Below are 19526 nucleotides of genomic sequence, written 5' to 3' on the forward strand. Positions count from 1 at the left end.
GTCAATGGACATCTGGAGAACCACAGTTTGGCCACCCCTGGCATGCATATCATTTTTTAAATTGACAAACTTGTTGAAAATTATTATTCACGTACACCGTGGCACATGATTAAGTAGGAATGTAGAGGCCTCTTTATATCTCACATTAAGCCCTGGTTGAATCCAGTAGCAGTAAAGTGGCCATCGTATGCATCAGAAAAGATTAATCCCAACTTTTAAATATATATCTAAACAATCATATTAAGGTAAGTTTACCTTCCGTACAGTAAAGTATTTTTGGGTTAAGTATTATCTTCTCTTTTTTCTGGGCACTGAATGATCTCTGACCTGCTTTTCCTCTCCTCCAGTGCTTTGTCTTTCTGACCAGTTCCGGTGTGCCAGTGGGCAGTGCATTGGGAAAAACAAGAAATGCGACCACAACTTGGACTGCAGTGACAACTCTGATGAGCAGGGCTGCTGTGAGTAGAAAACTGTGTGCTGCAGCTGCCGTTTCAGCCCAGTTCAAACCCCCTCTTGCTTGTGGATCACAGAGGAGGAAATAGAGCTGGATGCTGGTTGGCATCAGCTAGCTAACCATAATGGCTCACCTCCATCCTCCAGAAACAGAGGAGTCCAGGGGTCCTCATCTGTGTGCTGTCATGGTTAAGAGTGGCAGCTTCTAATCTGGCAAGCTGGGTTTGATTCACAACTCCTCCTCCACATGCAGCCAGCTGGATGTCCTTGGGCTAGTCACAGCTGTTCTGACCGAGCAGTGATCTCAGGGCTCTCTTAGCCTCACCCACCTCACAGGGTGTCTGTTGTGGGGACAGGAAGGGAAGGCGATTGTAAGCCGCTTTGAGACTCCTTCAGGCAGTGAAATGCGGGGTATTAAAACCAACTCTTCTTCTTCTTTGAGCCTGCAAGCACATTTATAATTCTGAGATACTGTGGTGGGCACAACACAAAATGGCTGCCACCAGAGGTGGAGCCACCCACAAAATGGCTACCGTATCTAGCTTTCAGTCACAGAGTGAAGATCCTTGTGCTGTGGGTGGCAGTTGCTGCCGAAGCAACGTTTTTAAAAATCTGCACAGCCAATCAAATCTCCAATGGCAATCAGAAGCCTTGCTATGCCAAATCCCCACTTGGCCCAACCCACTTTCTAAAAACTCTTGCCTGGCACCAGGAAAGGTGTTGCCGGTTGCTGTGGTGCCCACAGGGACTGTATTGGGGACCCCTGGAATAGACAACCTCAGCCTAAGGCTATTTTTCTTTTTTTCTGTTGAGCATTCCTTCAAGCTGGGGATGTACAGACTTTGCTGAGAAGTCAGATGTACGAACCGCACACTCCTGACTGTGGTGGGGTCACTGGAAACAGGATCTCTGTGGCAGGGTCTCTGCCCCCTAGCTGAAGGTCCGACCTTCCACACGGACAGAAGAGTTCTGTGCTTGAACTCTGCCTTCACAACAGGCAAGGTCATCCTAGCTTTTCCATCCGATGCAGGCTGTCCAAGCTGTGGAATGTTCTCTATGGTAGTGGTCCCCAACCACCGGGCCATGGCCCAGTGCCGGGCCGTGAAGGCCCTGGCACCGGGCCGCGGCTCCCTCTCCCCCCCCCCCCCCAGTAAAAAACTTCCCAGGCCACAAGCTTGCGTCCCGGCAAGCTTCTTACTGTGGGAGGGGGGAGAGGGAAGCAGGGCCGCGCGTGCGCAATGCACAGCCGCGCATGCCGCAATCGCCCTCCCTGTTGCCGCCGGTCCCCAGCCTCAAAAAGGTTGGGGACCACTGCTCTATGGTACAACTGTGGGGTACCATGTTGGTAGCCTTTCCATAGCCAAAATGTAACAGCTATGAAAACTTTTACTTTCTTCAACCTAGAGCAGCCTTGATATTTTTATTGTTGAGAAACCTGTGAAACATTCTTCAGGTTTCGAGAAACCCCATGAGTGGCACAATCATGCAGAATATGGTATAGAAGCATAGGGACCCTCCCCCTCCCACCCACTCCAGGCCCCTAATTGGCCATTGTGGGAGAGCGGGAGGTTGACATGGCCATATATGGTCATATCACCCGATAAATTTTTAACAAATTAATATATAGGTAAAGGTAAAGGTATCCCCTGTGCAAGCACCGAGTCATGTCTGACCCTTGGGGTGACACTCTCTAGCGTTTTCTTGGCAGACTCAATACGGGGTGGTTTGCCAGTGCCTTCCCTAGTCATTACCGTTTACCCCCCAGCAAGCTGGGTACTCATTTTACCGACCTTGGAAGGATGGAAGGCTGAGTCAACCTTGAGCCAGCTGCTGGGATTGAACTCCCAGCCTCATGGGCAAAGCTTTCAGATGGCTGCCTTACCACTCTGTGCCACAAGAGGCTCTTCAAAAATTAATATATATATTTAATTATTAATTAACACCCACCCATTTGGGAAACCCTTCCAGGGTTGTCAAGAAACCCCAGGTTTTCACGAAACCTTGGATGAGAAAACCTGACTTAGGTCATCATATTTCTCTCTTCTTCAGCTGCCATGAATCACCCTCCTCCCAAGGATGACCGCAATTGCATTCCTCTTGCTTGCTCCTCCCCTTCTCACCGAGGCTGAGAACAGCAATTTCCCTCACATCTCCCTCCTCCCCTCAGTTGTGTGTGGGGTGAAAACTTCCAGAGGCAGCAGCCGGAATAGGCTCTAGAACAAAACCTCTGAAAGATGCATGTTTGATGTCTCTTGATTTTTCTGCTTGCTCTTAGACACGACAGAGGAGCCTGCCCCACAAGCTAGCAATACGATCGGCTCCATCATCGGCGTGATCCTGACTGTTTTTGTGGTCGGTGCCATGTACTTTGTGTGCCAGAGGGTGCTGTGCCCACGCATGAAAGGGGATGGTGAAACCATGACCAATGACTACGTGGTGCATGGGCCAGCTTCGGTACCTCTGGGCTACGTGCCTCACCCGAGCTCCCTCTCCGGATCTCTCCCTGGTTAGTTTCTAGAACTTTGTTGCATATTGTGTTATTTTGTAGATATGCCTGATGGGTGCCTGCACTGTATACACTGCCTTTATACATTAAGCAGTTGAGCTTTATAGAAGTTAAAACAAGAAACTTGGGAGAGGGATCAGGTTAAGAGTCATACTTCCAACTGGAATTTACTCATGGAATTATCCGCAGACCAGCAGATGCACTGAAAAACCTACTGTTCATTGGCTGCTGTAAGCCAGCAGCTCCTAGATCCATAATAAGATTGGAGAATTGTGGAAAGTGCCAGGAAGCAACACCAGGGGAAGGTCTTGGCCTGTGCACCCTGTTGTTGACCCTCTGGAAGAACTGGTCAGCCACTGTGTGAGACAGGATACTGGACTAGATGGATCACTGGTCTGATCCAGCAGAGCTCTTCTTATGTTCTGATCAGCGGAAGGTCTTGACCTCTGGCCCTGCTGTTGGCCTTCTGGAGGAACTGATTGGCCACTGTGTGGGACAGGATGCTGGACTATATGGACCAGTCTGGCCCAGCGGTCCTCTTCTTGTGTTCCTAAAGGCAGTGAGGATAGGCTCATAGCCTTCATGGTCAATGTAGAGAACAGGTAGATCTGCATGAAGAAGACCCTTTAAAGTTCAGCAGCTAAAATGCTGAATCCTTTGCCTGCTGAACCATTCCCACAATAGAGGATATTTTGCAGTCTTATCTTTAAGGTATAATCTGGGGTTGTTTTTTAAGTCAGTTTTTGCTTCCTAGAAACACAAACAGATGTGAAAAACTGAATTGTGTAATCTCTGTAAATGAGTCTAGTGAAGCATATTTGCATGTTAGCTTATACTTTGTGCAAGATGACTTAAGCTCAGTCAACACAGCCTCAATGAGACCACTTATCCAGGGGCAGCAGTGGCCCAGGATGGGGCTCCCACTTGGTTTGTGTCACCCACCACCTCCGAAGAGCTACCCAAGGAGAGGAGAACCTATACTGTGCTGCAAAGTGGCCCGCTGTCACACAGCAGAAAGGTCTCCAGGGGTGGGGAATGGGATTGACCCTGGACTAGATGGACCACTGGTCTGATCCAGCAGGGCTCTTCTTACATTCTGATCAACAGAAGGTCTTGGCCTCTGGCCCTGCTGTTGGCCCTCTGGAGGTATACCTGTGCAGGGTCTATTTTGCCCCCTTTCCCTTGGTCTGTTAGCATTTCATCAGTCGAGTACCCACTTGGGATTAGGATTGGGCACTTTGGCGCCTGAACCAGCTGTTTGGTCCCGACGCAGCGCTGGCCACCTCGGGCGGCAAAGCACTCAACCCTACTTGGGATGTTCCATCGCACGTTTCCCTTGTGCGTTCTGTTGAAAGCGGTGCAGCTCAGTCACAGAATTTTGATCTAGGGAATGAAAGGCTGCAAACCTGAACAAAGTCAGTCCCACCTGATTTCCGTAACCTAATAAACGCCCAACGAGAGGCCTGTAGGATTCGAACTGCCATGTAAAGTACGGAAGGCGGCTAATGGTTTTGGCAGTTGTACAGGCCTGTTGTCTAAACGGGGCAAGAATCCAGGCCCTGAAAGCGATCATGGTGCAGCCCCCTGAACTATTTTCCGTCTGCCACAGGAATGTGAAGGTCGTGGCTTCCAGAGAAAAGGGGCGGAGCTCTTGGTACTCCTCCCAACTGCGATCGAGTGGATGGAAAACATCAATATTAGAATTTAGGGGAGAATTGCCCAATTTGTGTGCATCAACATTGTGCCTGCTTGGCTGCATATTTTATATGATTATGTGCTTTCTGTGTGTAACTCTGCCATACGCTAAGTCAGGGGTAGTCAACCTGTGGTCCTCCAGATGTCCGTGGACTACAATTCCCATGAGCCCCTGCCAGCGAATGCTGGCAGGGGCTCATGGGAATTGTAGTCCATGGACATCTGGAGGACCACAGGTTGACTACCCCTGCGCTAAGTAGATAAATAATACTGCAGTGCTAACCAGCATTGTGATTGGGTGCCTGTCTCCCCAAGCTTAGAAAAGGGATCAGCAGTGCTCCTTGCAGCAGATGAATGGAGACCTACACTGAAATGCCAGTGAGCATTTTCCCATAGCTCTCTGCTGATCTTTGCTGAATGCATTGCTCCTTCTTTCCGCCCCTTGTTTCTGCTGGGTGCTGCTTTACAGAGTTTTCACGCCAAGCTGGCCCTCAGTGGGAATTTCCTCTTGTGTGATGTGTCTCTAAGACCGAGAGTGGTTATTCCGGAGTCTCTGCCCCGTCATGAGCCCGACCTGGGGAAAAGGGTAGTTACTGAAACATGAAAGCATATTTGCATATATCGCGCTGGGTACCACTGGTTGCAGATTAGAATGTTGTTGACGCTGCATCTTCCTTTCTTCAGCAATGTCTCGGGGGAAATCTGTGATCAGCTCTCTCAGCATCATGGGGGGCAGCAGCGGGCCCCCGTATGACAGGGCCCACGTGACCGGGGCCTCCTCCAGCAGTTCTTCGAGCACAAAGGGCACCTACTTCCCACCAGTAAGTAATTTCCCAGCAACTTGCCAATGCCAGTGTTAAAACAGCCTCAGCAGATGGTGTAAGGAGGCCAATGAAGAACATTCGTAAAGTTATCAAACACTGGCCTTTCCCACCCTAAAACTACGCTATTGAGTAACTGTATCCCAATCCAGTGAGAAAACGTTTGCATTTTTGTTAGGACAGCAAATACTTTCTGTTTCTGCAATCTCCTAGAACCTGCTTAATATTATTACAAATCAGGAAAAATTCCTCTTATTCTTTAAGCCCCTAATGACCTTTCTATTATCATGAACTACAGTCTGTTTCTCCTTTTGTTAAACGCATTGGTTAATGCCTTGGGTTGAGGTTTGCCCGATCACCCAGGGAGGCCTGACAAGTGAGCCCTAAAGGCATTGACAGTAGTCTAGGGAGGGTCTCTTAAAACTCAGTGGCAACATGACACACTGGGCAGTCCTGCCTGGGCATTCAGGCAGACCCCAATGCGAGGCGTTAACCAATAGGAACCAAAAAAGAGTTGCATTGTGAATTTTTAAAAAGCCCTGTTCATCAAGGGGTTCCTTGGTGCCGCAAACACATCAACATACCTGCATCTGAGGAAGGGAGCAGTGCCTCACGAAAGCTCCTCCCCCTATGCAAATTTTGTTAGCCTTTAAGGTGCTTCTGGACTCTTGCTCTTTTCTGTTGTTACTAACAGACAAACCCATCTTGAACATCGGTCTATGATGGTCAGTACTGTCTACTCAAACTGGCAGTGATTCCCTAGGGACTCAGGCAGAGGTCTTCCACATCACCTACTGTCTATTCCTTTTTTAACTGGATATGTCAGGGATTGAACCTGAGACCTTCTACGGGCTAAGCACATGCTCTTCCACTGAGCCCCAGCTCTGATGCTTGAAACTAGGGTTGGGCACTTCAGCCACCGAAGCAGCCAGTGCCGCGGCATGGGGGAGAGGGGCGGCGCCAGCGCACCAGTCGCTGCACACACGCAGACACAGACCTCTGCACGGACTGGCATGCCCACACTGGCCCTCTTGCCAAGATGCTGGCTGCTTCGGGCGCAAATGGCCTCTTCGGTGGCCGAAGCGCCCAACCCTACTTTAAACCTTACCTGTCAAGCGCTGAGAGAACTCACAACTAGCTTCTTAATAATCAGAAAGCTTTATTGAGAAGTACTACACGCATCAAGACTGGCGAAGTCAAATCTGACCTGAGTACAGATTTGCTTCTTCTTATCAATACAATTCTCCCGCTCAAAACTTGAAAGTTCCCAAGGGAGGGGAGAAGGAGAGAAGAGGCACATGCAATTAAAACAGTGATACATTCTCATGGCCTTGACTGGGTGATAGCGAAACCGGGCCCAGCCGAGAGGCCTCAGCAAGTGATAAGAGTTACAACAACATATATTTCACTTTTAATAGTTAGCATGATTACAGGACCTGCAGCAACCAGGCGCCAAGCAATATAATTGTCATGGAAGAACTCAGGCTAATTTATGACAGAGATTCTACAATTCTGACATTACCTTTGCCTTGACTTTGTTAACCTCACGCCCCCGTTTGCTTCTGCTTTTTCTTAAAAGATTTTGAACCCACCTCCATCGCCAGCTACCGAACGGTCACATTATACCATGGAGTTTGGCTACTCTTCAAACAGCCCTTCTACCCATCGATCCTACAGGTAAGAGATGATACGACTTACAGGGAAGGATCCAGATGGGCACTGGAAGCTTTGTATATTTTTTAAATTATTTTTATTTATTTTGCGACTTGGTCGCCTTGGGTGGTGAACAACACAGACGTGGTAGAACAATTGTATAAAAACATGCAGTATAAATACATACATACATTTTTCAATAGAGGCCTCTTTAAAATCTTTAAAATGTAATATAGATTAAGGTAAAATAGATTAAAACCACTACCCCATACGGGGCATAGTATAAGGGAAGCCCCAATCAGACGTTTTCAGTTCATTCTGCTGACCTCAGCCATAAGCTTGGCGGAAGAGCTCCATCTTGCAGGCCCCACAGGATTCTAAGAGCTCTGTCTGGGTGCTGATCTCCCCCGGAAGCTGATTCCATCAAGCAGGAGCCTTTATTTATTTCCAAATGTATATGCTCATCCTTCCTCCGGGCGCTCAGGGCAGCTCACAACTTTGTAAGGTGAAACAATGATAGAACATATTAAACCAGGGGTAGTCAAACTGCGGCCCTCCAGATGTCCATGGACTACAATTCCCAGGAGCCCCCTGCCAGCATTCGCTGGCAGGGGCTCCTGGGAATTGTAGTCCATGGACATCTGGAGGGCCGCAGTTTGACTACCCCTGTATTAAACCATCTAGTTTACAGTTAAAACAGTCAGGAGGGAACGCAGCGTTCTTCTCCAGTAGGAGGGAAGGGGAGGTGTAGTGCTGTTACGTGTTGAATGGTGTACAAATGCTTATCATTTATGGTCTTTGTAGGCCTCTACCATAGGCCTCGTGGAACAGCTGTGTCGTGCAGACCCTGCGGAACTGCATTGTCCCTTAGGGCCTGGGTCTCGCTTAGGAGAGTGTTCCACCAGGACTATGACTGTCCCAGGGTCACCCAGCAAGCTTCCACGGCAAAAGTGGGGATGCAAAAAGGTTTCCCAGATCCTAGTCCGATGCTTGAACCACCACGCCACATTAGGAGGTACTAGGTGTAAGCTTGAGTTACCGAAATGGTGTGTGAGATTTAATGCGACGCTATCTAATGAAGATGACATGTGAAATTCCTTCAGTTCTGCCCTCTTTGTGGGGAATGGGGACTTGCCTGCTCACCTGGGTGGTTTTCTTACCTGCCACGGGTGAAAACAAAAGCCTACTTCAGCCGTTTTTTTCCGGCAGACTGGCCTGCATATAGAAACTCTGTTGGCCTGTGACTTTTATTTCATTAAATAAAGAACAAGGAGGGGAGAAATGTTGCATGGAACAGAAAACAAAAAACCTAACTGGAATTAGCTAGGACCCGAAAGGTTGGATGTCTGTGCAAATTGGACACCAGTTTACAAAAATATATAAACTTTTAGTGTGCGCAGCTTTTTATAAAATCATTAATGTTAAAAATACACACAAAGCCCATGTGGCCATTACTGAAAAATTATCACATGCACTGTACAGTTTTATGCCTTAGACCTGACGGGCTGTCTTCAGAGGCCTGATTTTGACACACATCCATTGATCCATTAATGAAATATATAACACATGAAGCAGCCAGTAAAATAAATGAATTAAAAGGACTTATTTTTTATTGTGCCAAAATCGAAACGGATCAGACGAAAAGTGTCCATTTGTTAGGTAATAGTCCCCTTCTTTCAGGCTGTCAAGAAATATTGTTGCGTGCCCACGAAATCAGCGCATGTACAAAGGCAGCTCCTAGCTAATTCCTGTTACGTATTTTTGTTTTCTGTCACTTACATTTCATTGCCAGTTTTAGGCCATGAGTTCCAAGTTGCACACGAGAAATTGGGAGGCCTGTTTAGGTGGGAAGGTGGCGTAAATAAAGGAAATGAACGAGTCCCCAAATGCCTTTGGTTTAGTGCACTGACTCATCTTAACGTTCCTCGCCTCAGTTACAGGCCGTACAGCTACCGGCACTTTGCCCCGCCCACCACACCTTGCAGCACGGACCTTTGCGACAGCGATTACGCGCCCAGCCGCCGGGCAGTGATTGCCGTGGGCAAGGGCTACACCAGCGACTTGAACTATGATTCTGAGCCCGTGCCCCCTCCGCCAACCCCACGCAGCCAGTATTTGTCAGCAGAGGAGACCTACGAGAGTTGCCCACCGTCCCCGTACACAGAACGGAGCTATTCGCACCACTTGTACCCGCCGCCCCCCTCCCCCTGCACGGACTCCTCGTGAGAGACCCCCTCCCTCCTTGGACTGCCTCCGACCTGACTGTAAATACCGAGTGCTCCTATCAAGAGGGGGGAGGGCCTAAGGCAGGGTATATCCAATTAAAATTATTAAATGGGGGGGACGGGACTGGAGAACTTGTATAGAAAAAGGGGGGGGACAGAAGGTTTATTTATATATTTTCTTAAGACAGAGTCAGCTGCTTTGTGCCATAAGAAATTTTTTAAAAAATTTGTACGCAGAAGTGTGTGGGGTTGTTTTGTTTTTTTTTATTATTTTTCCAAATGGAACACAAGAAGATGCCTTAAATCAGTGAAGTGACTGAGCACAGGGGAAATGGAAGGAGCAGAGTATGTCACTGTTGAATGAGCCAAAAACCAAAAAAGAAGAAGAAGAAGAAGAAGAAAGATAGCTTTTTCAGAGCAAGGCAAAGAATGCAAAGGCTGTGTGGCAGAGCAGCGCCTGGAGACAAAATCACCTCTTGCATTTTAAACTTCGATGGGCCAGCAAATTTAAATTACACTTGAAGAAAACTGTTCTAACCCACAAATGATGGTACACACAAAGGGCTTTGTTTTCTACAAAAAACGCAGCGAGAACATTGGATGCTTCATTCAGATCCTCAGAAGTGGCAAAACAGCTTTTCTTCCCTTCCTGGGAGTTTGGGTCATCTTGTTGAGCATAGTCTTGTTTCAGGCTGTGTGTGTTTGTTTGTGTGTGTGTGTGTAACATTAATTGTTGGGCTTCTCCCCCTCCCCAGTTCTTCTGGGCTAGTTCACTCAACGTGCGGAACCCCGGATCCTTTCCTTGGAGAGATCCAGATCCGGCCTCAGTCGGCACATTCCTTCCCCTGTGGTCCTCCAGATGTCTACGCAGGGTCACGAACGCCTGATGTTTGGTGAATGTGAGATCCCCTTGCTCAGTTTGTGACCGTCTTTAATCCAGGATGAGAGAAGTGGGCAAGGGAGCGCCTGAGGCTGCGGCTCCAGCCGTGTGAATGAACAGACCCTTTGTGTGTGTGTGTTTGTGTGTGTGTTAGAGAGAGAGAGAGAGTCTGTGTACGTACACCCACGTACACCGCAAAGAGGGGAGACTTTCCATGGCGCTGCCACAGGTCGCTGCCCTGCCACATCCGTGCTATTCTCACGACCACGACAAAGGTAACCATTGCTGTACCTGAATCGCTTTCTATCCCAGCTCTTCAAAATGTTTCCGTGCCCCTCTCCCAAATTGTCATATTTTTTATACAACATAGTAATAATTATATAGGTGACATATTTATATAAACTATAAAATTTAAACTTTGAGCTTTTTAGTTTAATGTAAATGGATCTTATATTCTTGCAGTACTTTGAGTATAGAGTGAATATCGCAGTATACAAATCATCCGTCTCTGTGTGTATGCCCGTGTGTGTGTGTATAGACGCACACACACAAGCTTCTCTACTGGGAAGCATTTTAAGCTTTTTACCTCTGTCAGGATGCACTCTGGACATTCAGGCTGCTGAAAACGTGTCCACCTTTCCGTTGACACGGTTTTGTGGCGCCTGTGTGACATGGACGTGCCACTAATTCGCACGTGGCATAAATTCTTAAGCATAGACCACGCGACATGTTATTAAGGCTATCCGTTGTCTAGCAATGCATTATGCATTTGCATTATATAGATATATCCTCTTCTTTGTGTTGTTTCCACCTCCTTGGCGATTTGAAAGGGGCGTCATGTCTGCCCCTTTCTGTAGCTCTGCATGGCAGCAGAAACGCAACCCACGAAAACCTTCCTAGCAGCAGTGGCCGGAATGCTGGAGTCTGCAGCTGTCTTTAAAATGGTTTTAGGTACCAGTTTTCCTAATGTTTCCCTGAATCTTGTTAGCATGAGGAGGGAACACCCAGTGCTTCCCTCCTGATTTCAGGACATTTGGTTGCTTCCACGTTATACCTGTATCTGCTGCACTAAATGTGCAAAGGATGAACTCATCTGGAGACTTGTGCATATGGAGTCAGAAAATGCAGCTCATACTTTTTGGGGAACCCCAGGGGAATTGTAGCAACTGGGAAGAGTGAAGCAGCCCCCAACTGTCTTCTTATCCCAGCAGAACAAAAGCTGTTAGACTTCAAGCATTCCCAGCTTTGGATCTGTGGGTGTCAGGAGAATTTGCACTAACTTGTACACATCATCTTGGTTGCCAGACCCTTAGCTTTACTTCAGCTCAATGGACAATCACGGCAGTAAACTGTTTCCCTGGATACGCTCCGAGATGCTTTAAGGCAGGAGTAGTCAACCTGTGGTCCTCCAGATGTTCATGGACTACAATTCCCATGAGCCCCTGCCAGCGTTTGCTGGCAGGGGCTCATGGGAATTGTAGTCCATGAACATCTGGAGGCCCACAGGTTACCCCTGCTTTAAGGAACTTTCCTCTCTATTCTGTTCCTAAATGCATTAAGGTAAAGGTAAACTTTTGAGTGAAAAAAGAAATCACTTCCCAATGATATTTATTGATACAACTCAGATTGGGAAAACTTCAAAGTTTTGGAACCAAAGGGCCGCACAACATTTGCAAAAAAATAGCAGGATTAAAGTGGAGGTGGTTTCACATCCACAGGTAATTCTGTACTGGTCCCTTTTGCTGTTTGGAGAGGTGAAAGATTGGATCTCCTGAAAGATGGTCATTGTCCCATAAGTCAGTAAGGAGCCACAGTGAAGTAGCCACCGGGTGCAAACTATTGGAGGCTGAGCCCCAGCTAGGGTGCTGGCGAGAAGCGATGCTTCAAGGATGCTGAGATCCCCAAACAAGCCATTCTGAGTGGGAGGTTACCTATTGAAATCCACACTGGAGAATGGCTTATTGCAATGCTCTCAGTTCAGAATCTTCCATCAGCAGCAGTCTTCTTGCCACGAGTGTGTGTGTGTGTGTGTGTTTTGTGCCAATTTCTGTTGCAAAGTGGTTGAACTTATGCCATGGTATCCTCTTTCTGTGGCGGGGTGAGGACTGCCCTTTGGAGTCCATTGGGTATTTTTAAAAAGCAAAAGTTAGGGGTAGTAAAACGTGTCCCCTGCAAAGATTTGAATGAAGCAGGGCTGGTGCGATAATCTTTGGAGCTTGACAGCTGTCTGGGGATGGGGGTTCAAAGGCAGGCCCTGGAAGGGAGAGTCCCCAACAGCCAAGGAGCCTACAGGCAGGAGAAAGGGGTGTGTAGCAGAGGCCCCTTTGAAAGCTCTTTCCGTGGCTTCAGTTTGCCCACTTTCTCCACCGTGTGTGAGGTGTTGCTCATGTGTTACCAGCAGGAGGCGCAACAGCTCCCAGCACCACACAATCACGGAGAGGGCTTGATCTTTGAAGGAGTTGCAGAGGACAACGTGGGGGGTAGGGTGAGCTTCCTGCAAGTCTTGTGACATCACATCCTGAGTTGGAGAAAGCTGGGAGGAGCTTTGCTTCTCCTTTGCTTGCCTCTTGGGCTCTGGGGAAAGTCCTGTGCTTAGGCATGACAGACATAAGTACTTTTAAATTTGCAGGGATTTTGCACCTGTGGGTGGGTGCCTCTCACCCACTAAATCAAAAGAGTTGTCGGTTTTGTCCAGGCCAGGCCCATTCATCCCAACCTCCAGTTCCGTCAAAGAACGAAAATACACTGAAGCACCTAAGACTTAAGATAATCAAAACATTTATTAATAGGATTTGGGGATTTCCCTTAAACCTTCTTCACAAGAGTTGGCAGCAAAAACGATAATTCCTAAATCTGCACGCGCCTTCGTTCTGAAATATATTTGCATCTGCTGATTATTAACTTCTGAAAATTTGATAGTACTATTTTATTTTTATTTTTATTTTATTTTTTTGCCTTAAATGCTTCTCAGACCAAATACTGTCACAGTAAAATATGTTTATGGCATTTTTCCTGTATCCATTCCAGAGGGGGCAGCTGGGAATGGGCCGCGGGTGGTGGGGGGCTCTTGCTCTGTTGCCGTAGGAGCAGCAGAAATTGAAAGGGGAGCAGGATAACCTGTTTTCTCCTGGAGACCTAAAGGCATTGGTAGATCTTCTAGTTAAATCTGCCATTGTTTTTAGCTAATGGGGGGGGGGGGCGGAAAGTGATGTTATCTTCACATAAAGAGGGTACCATTGTTATAAGCTGAACAAGCCATGTTTGTAAGTGAAGGATCTGGTGCTGGTTCTAATCTTTTTTTAAAAAAAATTTCCTCTGTGTCCATAAGCTTTAATTCCGTTGTTTTTTTTTGGGGGGGGGGGAAGAGGGTGGAAATCTGGCGAATGCGTTCATCTTCATCAGTTTCCTTATGATGGAGCTTCGCGAGGATGTATTTATGTTATAATGGCCAACATTTGGTCAGCTCTGTTTGCTCACTAATCCTTTTGTGTGTGCGTGTGTTTTTTTTGTATTATAAATGTTTTGCTTGCAAACTGTGTATATAAACCTTGTAAAAAGTTTCCTACCCACCTTTTCAATTATTACTATACATGGAGTTGCAACAAATTTAAAAAAAAATGTTGATTTTTATAATAAAACAAGAGTGGAATATGTATTGACGGGGTGCTGAGCTTTGATTTTGGTTAACAAAAGGGTAGACTTTCGGAAACCGAAGTCTGCGTGGTTTATGTATCTAACATTTATTGATTTATTCAGTTTCTAGACCACCTGTCTCAGTAGTCCAACTCTAGGAGGGGTACAATATTTTATGAAGAGTAAGATAGCAACAAGTCTGAAAGCTCTGCCCATGAGGCTGGGAGTTCGATCCCAGCAGCCGGCTCAAGGTTGACTCAGCCTTCCATCCTTCCGAGGTCGGTAAAATGAGTACCCAGCTTGCTGGGGGGTAAACGGTAATGACTGGGGAAGGCACTGGCAAACCACCCCGTATCGAGTCTGCCATGAAAAAGCTAGAGTTTCAGACATGACCTAGTGCTTGCACAGGGGATACCTTTACCTTTACCTTTAAGATAACAATTAAATAATGTAAAACAGCTAAAATAACGGTGGTGATTGTTCAGCAGAGAGTACTCCATGTTAGCCTCTCTGCGATTCGGTTTCTGCCGTCTCTCCCGTCAATTGAAGGTCTGAATCTTCCCTGATTTGAATAGATGGTACCATTGAGTGTTGATGTTAATCATTCATCAGCCCCAACCAAAAACCTGGCAGAACGTAACTCCTGCAGATCACACACAGCGCAATTCTCAGATTGTGGAGTGCAATATGTGTCCAAAGTCTAGTATATGTGCAGCTTAGAAAACACAAAACTTGTTGTGGTGTGGGTGGAGTATATGGACTTTTCTCCTTACCCCTCCCTCAACCTTAGTCCTGTGGCACAGAGATCCAGTGTAAACTTCTCTGCTAAGGATCGGAGCTCCTAACAGCAGGCCGCCTTCTCAAACCAAACGCCTGCCTTTTCAGTTTTGCATCTTTAAAGGGACATTTCCCCCATGGCGCTGCTAGTTTGGTGAACTGAGGCATGGAGTATATTTGTGACTGCTCTTAGCCTCCCATGACCCGATGGGGCAACTGTTCCTTTAATACTTTATTAAAGAGAAATGTTTGGGATTTGTAAAACAACACGCTTTCTGCTTAATAGCCCTTGGAAGCCGAACGAGGCTATTTGAATAATTGCTTTGTGTATGCACACTTGCGAAATTACCGTTTTAATTCCATAACAGAAGGTTGGGGAGGGCATTGTTATTCTGAATATTGTGTGCATGTGTGTGTGTGTGTATTAAGTGCCATTAAGTGGTTTCGTTTCTATGGCAAGCGTATGAATTAAAGTCCTACAAAGCCAAAATTTGGGTATACTGTTAAAATATAGACCGGAAGTTGTATTTCTGCCCCCCCAAATATACCGAGTGAAGTCAGTCCACCGGCTCACAAGGCCATGGGGAGGGGTAGATGACAGCTTTGAAAAGGGCTGGATTACGGCTCTGACCAATTCAGAGCGTTCAATTGGAAAATGCCAAACCCACACAATATCCAGTGTTTCTGGTATCAGATTGGCAATATCCAATGCAGTTTCAATTCTTTTTCTCCTCCAAAGAACATCAGAAATGTCTGAAACTGAGTTGAGGAGGCTTTTGCAGATGGTCCATGGTCCAGAAGTCCTTTACAATTCAAAGGGCCACTATTTTCTGTGAGAAACATGGCTTCCAAACTTCAGGGGCCAGGTTTACCTCCAATGAAAATAAGGCCACAGTGGAATGCTCTCCTGCCATGTGGGGCCTGGGGGTCAGAGCCAAAGAGCTGAGGCTGCTCCACCTTTTGTGGTATAGATCCTAGCAGCAGGATAGAGGCTGAGGGGCCTGTGCATAGAGCAAACCTTTTTCAGCCTGTTGACGGTGGCAGTACCGTTGAGCATTCTCCAGACTTCATGGTACCAGAAGTGATGTCAGCTGGTCATGCCTCTCTGCTATGCCCCCCAGAAATGAGAGGAGACTCGGGCGGTAAGTATTTAAATGGCCAGGGCCTCACCCCTCCCCACCCCATACAGTCCCATCATATGGAAGGGCGGGTCAGCCTGCCCAAGTGGAATTAAAAAAATGTAAACATCTTTTTCTTTCCTTTTCAACTGGAGTCGGAAACAGCAGGCAAAAGGTGGGAGGGCTCTCCCGGCCGCCATTTTGAAAACTCCCATGCCACAGTAACTTTGCAGTTCTGCACAGTACCATGGTTGGGAGGGAAACCCTGGCATAGAGTGAATCCCAAAATTGGTTCAGTCAAGGGACACAGGCAATGCTTTGTCCTCACCCTGAGCAGAAGCCTGCAGCCAGGCCACTAAAGATCTGGCAGCCCTTGAAAGTTAGGGGTGTACTGGAAGGAACCAGGATCCCGTGTGCTCTGTCTCACTTCAAGCAACTATTTGGCAGTGAGGAATTTCTCCAGAAATGGTATTGAGCCCCAAGTGGGAGTGTCAAAACAAAGATTATGCAAATTACTGCCCTACATCTAGAGCAAAATCCCAAATGTTTAATAGGCTGGTGCAGGGAGAGACTGAGAACTGATCATCTCTCCAAAAGTTTCCAAAACACACAGGCAATTAATTTTCTTGCGGGTGAGATTTGGACCCATTTTGTGTGGAAGGTTTAATGGTTGCATATTTGCTCTCTAAACATCTTTTACTTTTTCTTTTCTGCCTAAGCTTTCCAACTGGACCTCTCTGTTAGGTCTTATTTTTCAGGTCTGGTTATCAGGTGGATCATGCCAAGCAACCCCCAAATGAACTGTGTCTGCATGCAACTATAGCATCTATTTATTTATTTATCATATAGCCTGTGTCCTGTAACTAGGAGATTCAAGGATTGTCTGGTGGCCAGGTAAGGAACGTTTGCTGGAGGTTTGTCATTACCTGCCTCTGCGTCATGATCCCTAAGTGTCCCTTGGAGGAACAACTACCCAAATCCTTGGAAGTCTCCCAGCCAGATACTAGCCTTGCTTAGCTTCTGAGAACGGGCTTCCCTGGGCTAGCCCAGTCGGAGTGGCGCCGTCTGTAACTAGAACAAGAATACTCATCCAGGAATGCTAACTTAAGGCATTTTTAAAAAACCATTATTTAAGTTTGCCAACTTGAGCAAAAGGACGGGGAGAGCTATAAGTGCAGCAGCTCTCACTGAGCCTTCTTGCCAGTCTCTTGACCTGCTGATTCCTCTGCCTGCACTCGTCTTCCTCCAAGTACCAAGGAGGATGGCAGATGAGAAGTCACATGAAACTGCCTCCTACTGAATAAGACCCCTGGCCCATCCAAGTCAGTACTGTCTACCCGGACAGGCAGCGGGTCTTAGGCAGAGCCTCTCCCATCACCTACTGCCAGAGCTTTTAACTGATGATGGGGCTTGAACTTGGGACCGTCTGCATGCTAAACAGGTACTCTACTCCTGAGCCAGTGACCCTCTCAAGGCTCTCTGCTGATCTCGTTTCCAGGTAAAGGGCATTGTTCACACTCCAATAAAGGTTTGCTATTGAAAGGCACAGCGTCAATCAAGCCTGCCTCCCCAAGTGGATGCACAAGACCCATGTTCGTTCCTTCCTTCCTTCCTTCCTTCCTTCCTTCCTTCCTTCCTTCCTTCCTTCCTTCCTTCCTTCCTTCCTTCCTTCCTTCCTTCCTTCCTTCCTTCCTTCATTCATTCATTCATTCATTCATTCATTCATTCATTCATTCATTCATTCATTCTTTAGGTTGCCCTCCCTGCGAGCGTTTGCTCCCACTTTTAGTTCACACTTCGCATTTGTAAGGGTATGCTTTCAAAGGACCAGATGGGAGGCAAATTTTAGCTTCTTTTGAACACGCAATGTGACCATTTTGCTCCCACGGTAGGCACTACTAGGGATTTCTCCGATGGGTCCAGCTTCTCTTCCTCTATCATCTAAGGAAGGATCTGTAGTTAATGTGCTTTTGTTGGATGAGGGTGATCCTAGCAAGTTAGACTTACACAGCGTCTTGTCCGGCATTCTGTTTCCAACAGTGGTCCCCAAGTAGCCGGCACGTAAGTGAATTGTGTCATAAAGGAATCCATCGACTCTGTGTGCGTTTTGTAAGGTGTCAAATCCTTTTAAAAATGTGCTTTTGTTTTGCTGCACTGACCGAGTCCTTGGACGCTTCATTTTGTTCTTTTTATTCCACCTGCCACAAGTTAAGACGGTCAAACTGTACAGTCCGTTCAATGCAGATGGTTATACATCTTCATTCAACTGGATTACTGTAGTACAGCCACCTCCCCTCCCCCCTCCCCACCCCCAGTCTCGAATCTATTGCTCCTATGAAAGAAATTCTGGCCTCCTATTTCATTTGGGATAGTCGGGAATTGTGATATTTGTTTCCATTTGCTGTGAGCTTTTGTAAAGTCTCGGAATCTTCAACCATTAAAAAGAGCAAACAATGCCTTTTTAGTAGAACAGACTCAATTCCTTGGCGAGAACGGCAGAAAGTGCAACCTGGAATCAGATTTTGGACTAATTAGGTAAAGGTAAAGGTATCCCCTGTGCAAGCACCGAGTCATGTCTGACCCTTGGGGTGACGCCCTCTAGCGTTTTCATGGACTAATTAGGCAGGAGTAAATGGGGTGTGTATGTGGAATAGGCACACAATTCTGCCTGGCTCCCCCAGCAGCTGATGATCCCATCAGAATGAATTGCCTTTCACTGTTTTGCTACTCTACCCACAAGCCGTAGCCCAGGGGTAGTCAACCTGTGGTCCTCCAGATGTTCGTGGACTACAATTCCCATGAGCCCCTGCCAGCAAATGCTGGCAGGGGCTCATGGGAATTGTAGTCTGTGCACATCTGCAGGACCACAGGTTGACTACCCCTGCCGTAGCCAATAAAATGGTTTCGTCCACTAGGATTAGCACATCCGAAGGTCGAAAAGTCTTGCCTACTGTTAACCGGAGTTACTCTCTCACTTTCTGGAAAGCAAGAGATTGTAATATGTAACTAATCCCTTGACGCGAGTCGGAATCAAATTAAAAGCAGGCCTTCAGTACAACACAGCTTTCTTGGCTAGTGGCTTTCTGTCCTGGCTCCCGATGAAAAAAATCCCACTCCTCCCCTCCCAGCAACACAAGAGGGGGGTAAAATGAGGAACAGCTGAGTCTTCTGGGGCCTCCCCAGCTCACCACCCTCCTTGGAGCCGACATGTGCTTGGCTCCTCCGACTCACATCCTGCCTCAGCGCCTGAAGGGGCAGGGAGGAGCTGTAGAGAAGGGATTCCAGCCAGCCAGCTTCCGACCAGAGTCCAGAGGATGTGATGCCTCCCCCCTAATCAGACCCAAAATTGTTGATCCAGGTGCATAGGAATCGGCTACACTTGGCTGGTTCAGCACCATAAGGCTGGGGTGGCCAAGCAGTGGCCCTCCAGATGTCGAATGGGCTGCAATTCCCATGAGCCCCTGCCAGCAGTAAAGGCTCATGGGAAGTGTAGTCCATGGACATCTGGAGGGCCACCGCTTGGCCACCCTTGGCATAAGAGAATTGAAACAATCAGATGAATCACAAGGCCCTTGCAGCAACATAGCTGAGCTCTGTCTTTTGGACAAAGGATCCCTTTGTGGCACTGTGGGATGCGACTCTACACTGAAGTCCCCTTAGAGGACATCCGTAAGTGTTCACAGCCATCGGTGGACCCAGAGCAACACTGCACTCGCCCGGTGAATCAGATCTCAGGTAGAGCAAAAACGAAGAGAGAGCAGCGTC

At 47.3% G+C, this 19526-nt stretch overlaps 1 protein-coding gene across 2 annotated transcripts in view; it reads left to right on the top strand.

Annotated features, from left to right (window-relative positions):
* Window positions 1-13888, top strand: part of LRP6 (LDL receptor related protein 6) — a 115819-nt gene extending 101931 nt beyond the window's left edge. The window contains exons 19-24 of one of the 2 annotated variants that reach the window (XR_013226647.1): window positions 348-458; window positions 2729-2959; window positions 5339-5475; window positions 7055-7152; window positions 9063-11616; window positions 11757-13888. Coding sequence is in view for 1 of the 2 variants with exons in the window: in XM_077310668.1 (XP_077166783.1) it covers window positions 348-458; window positions 2729-2959; window positions 5339-5475; window positions 7055-7152; window positions 9063-9354 (869 nt within the window). In the remaining variant the exon portion in view is untranslated. Of the gene's footprint in view, window positions 1-347; window positions 459-2728; window positions 2960-5338; window positions 5476-7054; window positions 7153-9062 lie in introns of both variants that reach the window. The other variant, XM_077310668.1, reaches the window with a different exon arrangement.
* The last annotated feature ends 5638 nt before the right edge of the window (window positions 13889-19526 follow it).

This window comes from Paroedura picta, chromosome 14, assembly GCF_049243985.1.
Source record: "Paroedura picta isolate Pp20150507F chromosome 14, Ppicta_v3.0, whole genome shotgun sequence".
Taxonomy (NCBI): Eukaryota; Metazoa; Chordata; class Lepidosauria; order Squamata; family Gekkonidae; genus Paroedura; species Paroedura picta.